Genomic DNA, 9038 nt, shown 5'->3' with positions numbered 1-9038 from the left:
GCTTGGACTGCCTACATCCCCATCTGTGTCTTTAATATTACATTTATCTAAAAATAAATCTAGTGTCATTTTGGACAGAGTCTTACAGCTCTGTTCCAATAGTTCCCCAAAATGGTGATGACCATTTGAAAGATATTCTATGAAGATGAAAACAAAGCACAAATGCATAATATGATTTGCATGACCAAAGTGGTGCAAAACTCATGAAACAATACCATAAGGGTCATGTCACAGCATTAATGTTCTGCCCCTCCAAGTAAAAATTCAAAACATTTCAATGATGTAATTGTATCGAATGAAACACAAGCATGTCTCCTGGCACAGTCGGCACCTGAGGAGAGCCTGTAAATGTCACTTGTATAGTGTTCCAAATTTATTCCAAGGGACATTTTATAAAGGCACGAAATTTTGATTTAGAAAGAAGGGCTCGTGCACATAGACAACATACTTAAGTCACCTAAGTTGGCACTTTTTTTCAAATACTCTTAATCCAATCCAAGTACTCTCGGTTTCCGTTAACATTCGTAAAATTTACATATTTCCGTATGAATATTCCTTGATAATCCCTTTTTTTATTTCATGATGTCATGCATTTATCACTAAAAATGCGGAGTTATTTTCAACGCAGCATTGGGTCAAAAAATGGACGAGCCCAGCCATTGGGTTAAAACCCCCCAGAAATGTTTACATTCATCCCAATAATGGTTTAAAACAACACAGCATTTTGAGTTAAAACAACCCAAAATAGGTTAAATTACAAGGTTCGTCCATTTTTGTATGTATGTTCTGCAGACTCCATATTTATTTCACTGCCCATTTTTATTAATTTATCAATATTTCCATTCATAAAGTGTGACTTTATTTAAATCGGAGACAAAACATCCCAAGAACATTGTTTTTTCCAGAATTCGGTTATATAGCCTACATTTAGATTTGGTGTGCAGTGCTACAACACAGCAGGTGTTGAACCATAAAAAACATTTAAGAAGAAACACTTTGACTTCAGAATAATCCGAGGACTGCAAAAGTTTCCAGTTTTGCATCTTCACCCCTCTGACCTTCATGCCTGCTCAACAAGGGATCAGTTGATTTATACTTGATAACACTTAGAGACAGGAGGGGTACATAAAAGGGGAAGGCGCAGTAAAAATTCTAAAGCGGTTATCCATGAGGATGAGCTCATCTCCTTTATTAAATGGAGATTTCATATTTGCTTTCATAGTACTTAAGGATTAACTACAAATTTAGTCATGCCCATGCAGCTGTCCACTGAAAACAGTTTAATTCGAGAGCTCAAAGACTTCTTACTAAGTATTTGTATAAGGGTTTCTATGTAATTTTATTGTAACAAGGAGGACAGAATTGTGTAAAGATGAAATACGTCATTTTGAAAGGAAAAAGAGAAACCAAAACAATATTGAACATTCTGATGTATTATATTATGAATTACAGATATCTTGCTCTTTATTGTCCTTACACATGTGAAATATCATGTATTGTAGTGGAACTAACTGAACCACTTTACCATCTTTTATTTATTTTATGTCGTTTTCTTCAACTTCAGATAAACAGGACATGAAAAATATGGTAGTGTCTACATGTGAAGCCAAAGAAAGTTGGCGTCTGTAGACTTCAGCTGTACCTAAGTCAGCAACTAAAATTAGGCATCTTCCCCTTCTAAATCAAGGATGGAAAAAAACAAATCTTAGAAGCATTTCCCTTATGCCAAAACAACAATGTCTTCATTTTCTTACTCTCGTGACTTAATTTCGTATATTTTTTCTTTGAAACATGACAAATAAAATAATTTTTTTGCATGATTAAAGTCCAATTTAATGCTTAATAAACCACCCAAGAGTGACAGCAAAAAAGTAAGTGTGACTCATTTGTGGTACTTTGTGGTAAATGACCTCACTAGCAATAGACACAGTGGTCTTTTAGTCTCTTAATATGGGTTTCCATTCTGCTTCATCACATCTACAGTGTAGCATTGTTAGTTACCATAATTTGTGTTCGAATCAAATACACACAAGCAGTACAACAACAACATATTACAAGCAAAAAAGGGATTTATTTTAGCATTATCATCATGATATGGTTTGTAAGATGCATGTGCGTCAGCGTAAGGATTTATTTATATCAAAACAACATGACAAAATGTTTTTTTTTAACCACGGTATACATATTTATAAAAAACACTGACAAAACAGACCATTTAAATTACTGGAATAATAATTTTCCTTTGTACTCATGAGCATCGATTGGGTTTTATCTATATATAGACCTGCCCTGATTTTAAAGTTTGTTATGGTAAATGAGTCTATGCATTTTCAATATGTACATACTTATCAATTTTCATGAGAACAAAGGAAATTATTCAGAACATTGCAACATTGCGAGCACTTACGTACCACTAAAAAAAAAAAAATTAAATGAAGGGATCTAGTTGGAACAATATAGAATACTTAAAAACATATATTGTAAGGGGTGTAAGGGGTGACAAACCAAATAAAATGAAAACTGTTTAAAACAGCAAAAGGAGTACCATGTCTATCTTTGAAATCCATCAGTCTGCTCTTTAATACTGCAATACTCTGAAATCAATTCTTTGAGAGAGGACACACCCTTCACTCCTCCCCCTTTGGTGATGTTCCAGGTTGGTCGTCAATCATACTTTTTTAACTCCTCCCCCACCGGCTCCAAAACTCTCCAGCACCTTTACCATAGAGGTGACACGGGTATTGCATCCAGCAGAGAGTGCGCTGATAATTACTTAAAACTGTTAAGCATCAACAGAATACAGCCGTTGTTATTATACAGCCGAATCTCCATTTTCTAAATCAATAAGATGACTTCTACAGACAAATACTTACATTCTTGAGAAACTCCTCTGCAACTATGCGAGCCCTGGCGTTGACCGACAGCTTCATCTCGCTGATTTCTTTATCAATCTCCTCCATAAAATGAATCACGAAGTCCACTAACTTATGCTTGTACATCTGTTCTGTGTGGAAGTTAGTAATGAGGAAACTGATGTCATATCCCTGAGGAAAGAGAGGAGGGAGAACAGGATTATTGACTGGTAAAATATTACATTACGGGTGGTTTCCCGGACCTAGATTATCCTACACCCAGACTAAAATGCATGTTTGAGTTGCCTTCATTTAGAAACACCTTGCATTGACACACCTTAACATATATCAGTGCTGTCATTTTTGTCTCAAGATGCACACTTGTAATGTTTTGACAAATATAAGTACGGCCTAGTCCTGGATTAAACCCTGTCCGGGAAACTGCCCTTACATGCTACAAATTGTCTCTGAATTTTTTATCTTAAAATTATTCAAGGAATATTGCACTTTTTTTAATTAAAGAACAAAAAGGATTATATTGTCATTTATAAGTAGCTACACAAACAGTAGTATTTCCTTACATTCATTTTATTATGTTACATATGTTATGTGCACGGTTATATTAAGACTTACCTAACTGTGCATGCTTATCACATTTCTAGACTAGACTACTGCAATATCGAAAGCAACAGCTCAAATGGTCATTTCAGGAGTCTAAAAGAGCACATCACAGCCTAAATCTTTATTCATTTGGTTACCAGTTGCTGCACGCATCGAATTCAAGTCATTGCTGTTTGTGCACAAAACAGTCACTGGCTCTGCATTGGCATACCTTCATTCCCTCTTACATACATACAACCTATAGACCTTTTGCGTGTTTGCAAACAAAGATGAAGTTTTTTGTGGGCGGAGCTCAACTGGTTGCAGCAAGTGGCAGCTCTGCAATAGCGGTGTGAAGTGTTTTAGCGTTAAACTGTGATTTTTATGGATCCGGTGTTCTGTCGAAGTCTGTTTCCCTTTATGTAATGTTTCCTATAACGTTTTAATCACGTTAGTTTATTTTTTAGATAAATTAAAGTTTAAATAGCTTGGCTACTGATATGTGTGCATGTATGTAATGTATATGAATTGTGCTTTATTGGTAAATCAATTATTTTTACAGTATGAATCGCTAAATTACATATAAAAGCAATACTATCATGTATTCTATATAATATTATTTATTTAATATTTCATCATTTTTCATAATTTTTCTATTATTTCTTCCTTAGTTTTAGAACAAACACATAGGCTATAAATAAAATGTTTACATAGAAATTAATATGCATAGGCCTGTTTATATATTAATAACACTTTACATCATGTGTGTGCGCTACATTTATATATGTATTAAGTATGTAAACATAATAATTTTAGAACAAACAGAAAGAACACAGGCTAAGATATAAGGTAAAAAGAAATAATAAAAAATGGAAAAACTATGAAATATTTAATAAATGGTGATAATGAAATAAATTATAAACGTAACGTGAATATAAGAAATACATAGAGGGAACAGACTTCGACAGCACACCTACTCTAATCTACTCTAATTATTTTCTATTTTAATTATTAATAGATTTCCAGATGATTTCGTCACTCCAATCTGTCCATTTAAGGGCTTGTTGCAACCATAAACACCTAAGTTTATCTTCGATGACATCTTTTTTTGGCATTCCTATTCTGACACTCAACACCACAACCAGACCTTTTCTAGTGAGTTATCTTGCTCGTTTCACTCGTGGTACAATTTATTTCCACTGTTTTTCTGCCACCAGTTTGTGTGTGCATCTTGCAGTGACGTAACTGTGACGTCTACTTGCAAAAGGTCTATACAGAACCCTGCAGTCAGCAAATGAGCAACGTCTTTGGTACCCATTCATTCACATTCACTTTTACTTGCTGGTGAAACGCACTTTTTAAAAATCTATTCAATAAACAGCTAAAGACGTATCTAATTCTGGGAATACTTGACAGGAACATGTTAAAAGTGCGTTTTATACATATATAAAAAAACTTGTATCACTCCTTTGACTTTCCCTCCCTTCTCCTACTGTGTTACATTGTCTCAAAACAGCTTTATGTGAAAAAAATAAAGTAAAATTACTAAATATGTAGAAAAAATATAGAACACAATACAATACATGTATGATTACTTATTATTCATATTATACCCTGCTTTGTTGTTTATACCAGTGTTGTAAGTGGTTTTGGATTAAAGCATCTACTAAATGCCTAAATGCAGATGTTATCAACCAAAATACAATTGGTTGATGCTAATCTAATAAGACGTAGTTTACTTAAATGGCCTAATGAAATAATATTTAAATGAATACATATTTAAAACTAGGTTATTGACAAAAACCAGCAATATTAAAACAATGGCCAAGCAAATTAACAAGAAAAGATTCTTACTTCAACAGGTTTTCTCCGCAGGATGAAGAAGTTCTCGGCTCTCATCATCATAAAGCGCATGAATTTATGGCACAGGATCTTTTCGATCTCATCAGCCTTTAAGAGAGCAACAAATGTGCATAAAAAAAGATAAACAATTCTGTAACTGTATATAACTAAGACTTGGTGTGGATTGCCAACTTCACTGGAATGAACATTGTATGTATGTGTATGTGTGTGTATATATATATATATATATATATATATATATATATATAACTGTATATAACTAAGACTTGGTGTGGATTGCCAACTTCACTGGAATGAACATTGTACGTATGTGTATGTGTATGTGTATGTGTATGTGTATGTGTATATATATATATATATATATATATATATATGTGTGTATGTGTATGTGTATATATATATATATATATATATATATATATATATGTGTATGTGTATGTGAGCTCAGATGCAAAAGCTGCCAAATGCCAGGACATTCAGAAATATGGATTTGTTTGTAGAATAGGCAATTTTTCAGCAAAGTCCTCTAAATACACGGAAGAAAAATTGGATGAACAACAATGCCAATACGTCAAGGTGCAAGAGTTTTTAACATAGTTAAATAAGGATTACTGAATATAGGATATTGACCACCTTTTTGAGCCTCTTACCTTTATTCAGAAAGGACTGTAAAAAGCGATGGGAGACTTTTTTAGAAGTATAAATGTTTGCATGTACTTAGTGGGTTTTGCTGTTAAATACCAATAAAGTGACATTTGTGAATATAAGGCTTTTTTATTTACTAATAACATTTTCATTGCCATTTAAGTGATATTACTGAACCTAAACATAAGAGCCTGATAAAAAATGCTAAAAAAAAGTTTTTGCATGTGAGCTCTTCATATTCGTATTCAAAGTGAAACCAGAGTTTCTCTCACCACATACCAATGCAATACTTCCACATTCGTACTATTTCAAGTAGTATGTTACATATTCAGAGCCCCATAAGATCGCTGGAGTAGCACATTCAGATGCATTTACCTGTTTTACAGCAATGCTGACTCTTACAGAGTTGATGGAACCTTCTATTAGAACCTTCTCTTTATCATTCCTACTGATCACGACAGGCTGAAGTAACAGCTCCTTACTACTCCTGGTGACACACACACAGAAACTTGTGTAATACAGGACATACAATATATACGGTATGCAACAGTTTTTCGAATCCTATCACATAACCTACAGCATGATCATTATTATTACCATCAAGAATAATTAACATCAAATAATATGAGGTTCTTAGGCTAAGTGGCAAATAATTGTGACATGTGTCCAGTATTTCTTTACCAGCTGTTTTAAAACATTGTTTTGAAAATAGGCTCATTTTCCAGCACCCCTAGAGTTAAACACTTGATTTATACAGTTTTGGAATCCATTCAGCCGATCTCCGGATCTGGTGCTATGACTTTTAGCATAGCTTAGCATAATCCATTGAATCTGATTAGACCATTAGCATCACGCTCCAAAATGACCAAAGAGTTTCGATATTTTTCCTATTTAAAACTTAATGATATTACGCAGCGCCCGAAATAGGCCCCTTGGTAACTTTCAATAGCAGGAGACTGTTTTCGGGCACTGCATAATATCATTGCACCTGCTGAAGCCATGGTACGCCAGCAAAGTCCTTGATTATTACGCCAGAATGAGAGTATAGTTCCAAGCCATATCGGCCTAGAAAAATCGCAACTTTAAATGTTCCATCGTTTGTAGTACACAATGTAACTACAGAAGAGTCAAGTTTTAAATAGGAAAAATATTGAAACCCTTTGGTCATTTTTGAGCGCGATGCTAATGGTCTAATCAGATTCAATGAATTATGCTAAGCTATGCTAAAAATGGTACTGAATGGATTCCAAAACGATAAAAATCAAATTTTAAAATCTAGTGGAGCTGGAAAATTAGCCTATTTTCAAAAAAAGTGGAGTGTCCCTTTAAGCTTTATATCAAAATGCGTATTGTATGCAATTAATGTATCTTACATACTGAATTCAAGGTCGACTGTATTGTATGTTAGCACGTATTTTAAAGACAGCTATGGTCATGTGGCTCACGTAGAGAATAATTGACGATGAACCATTGAATTATTTGAAAATAATGCACACCCAAGGTGGTAATGCTACACAATGTTGCACCGCAGGTTTGCATTATTTTCAAATAACTCAAGGACAGGAGTCAATTATTTCAATTATACCACAGTTACCACAAACATTGCTCTGATGGGTATTTTAAGACATTTGACAAGTCAAGACACACATGGAGTCAAAAAGGCAAGATGCCGACTTTAAACCACAGAATTTTGTACCAGGCAGATGTGGGCATAGTGGTTGTTAACCAAATGAATCATACAGCTGTGGGAACACAGATGAAAACATCATGCAGTTAACATAGTTGCATACACTTACCGAACCTCAATCTCAGGTTTGTTGTGTCGTTCAACCACCTGTGAGGAAAAGTTCTCCAGACAGAGGGCTGCTTGCAGTGTAGCACGCACTGCATTCAGGTACGGACGCAGAGTTGCCGTCTGTCAAAAACACAAATAAATTATTTAAAAAAAATAAATACAGATGATAAAAGCATGAACTAAATTAATATTCGGCAACCCCACAAGCTGCATACAGACAGCAACAGCAAGCAGTTTTTAAACACACGTCTGAACCTGCAGGGGAATTCTTGAGATACTGTGCCACGAAAAAACATGCACTACACACTGCTAAATGGCTTTGTCATCCTACAAACACCATAAATGTCTCTATAGAGTGAACCGTCTTAAAAGAGGACAGTCTGAAGCTTTTCACTTCCTGAACTTAAATATAAGTCATGGAGGAAGTGCAAAATTTTGAAACCACTGCATGAAATAAGATCATGCATTATTAAAAACTAACATGAGTTATCATTATAATACATAACTAAGACAACATGACAGTCTGGAGGACACTTTCAAAGCAAGTAAATATTTGTTACACAGTAAATGTTGCAATAGTGTATAACTTAGCATGAATGAGCACCCATTATTATAGTGGGAAATGTGTTACTAGGATATAAAATAGGTTAACAGTACAAGATTCAACAATAACCTGCTTAACACGATATAGGTAAGACCCGACACATTACTAGTGTAGAATGTGAAGTATGACTAGAGCACACTGACAGTTCAAATCAAATCCTAGCTAGCCATCAGTACACATGGAGGTCTGTTTGAACTGGCTTGCCCATGGTACACAAATCCAACAAAAACACTGGTAATGGTACTCCTGAACAAACGCAAAATGTTAAATTAGTCTCACACTTCCCGCTACAGAGGAATATGGGTGTGGATGTTAGCTAGTGATTTAGCCCTATGCACGGATTGATCAGCTTCACGCAAGTGCAGAAACAAAAACTGGAATATAACAATTTTGACACGTAGTGTTACCAGTCACGTGATTAAAACAATAGCAATTATGTTAATATATCTTTTTCTGTGTTCAAAGTGTTCAAAGACAGTCCTACCATTTCTGTGAACCAGTTGGAGCAGAAGACGGAAGTGCTACAAACACCGGCGACTTCCGCGAGTAAACGCAACTCAGCGGGGAGGTTCCATTTTTGGACTAAAAAGGGGGCGCCACATTTTCTTTTCTCCTGTAGTTGATGAAATCTCGGTGACGTTCGCATGCAGATGGTTATAAACTGTAAACTAATTTTACA

General features: G+C 34.8%; 1 protein-coding gene across 1 annotated transcript; it reads right to left on the bottom strand.

Moving 5' to 3' along the window:
• Nucleotides 1-2051: 2051 nt before the first annotated feature.
• arpc4 (actin related protein 2/3 complex, subunit 4) lies at nucleotides 2052-9020 on the bottom strand. Its single transcript, XM_065264894.1, has 6 exons — nucleotides 8844-9020; nucleotides 7757-7875; nucleotides 6336-6447; nucleotides 5307-5402; nucleotides 2874-3044; nucleotides 2052-2779 (listed from the first exon to the last, which is right to left on the bottom strand). The coding sequence occupies exons 1-6, from the start codon at nucleotides 9003-9005 to the stop codon at nucleotides 2774-2776; spliced, it is 666 nt and encodes a 221-aa protein (XP_065120966.1). The 5' UTR covers nucleotides 9006-9020; the 3' UTR covers nucleotides 2052-2773.
• Between the last annotated feature and the right edge of the window lie 18 nt (nucleotides 9021-9038).

Source organism: Paramisgurnus dabryanus, chromosome 7 (assembly GCF_030506205.2).
Source record: "Paramisgurnus dabryanus chromosome 7, PD_genome_1.1, whole genome shotgun sequence".
In the NCBI taxonomy this organism is placed as follows: domain Eukaryota; kingdom Metazoa; phylum Chordata; class Actinopteri; order Cypriniformes; family Cobitidae; genus Paramisgurnus; species Paramisgurnus dabryanus.
The sequence above is the reverse complement of the archived record's forward strand: the minus strand, read 5'-3'. Positions and strand labels throughout refer to the sequence as shown.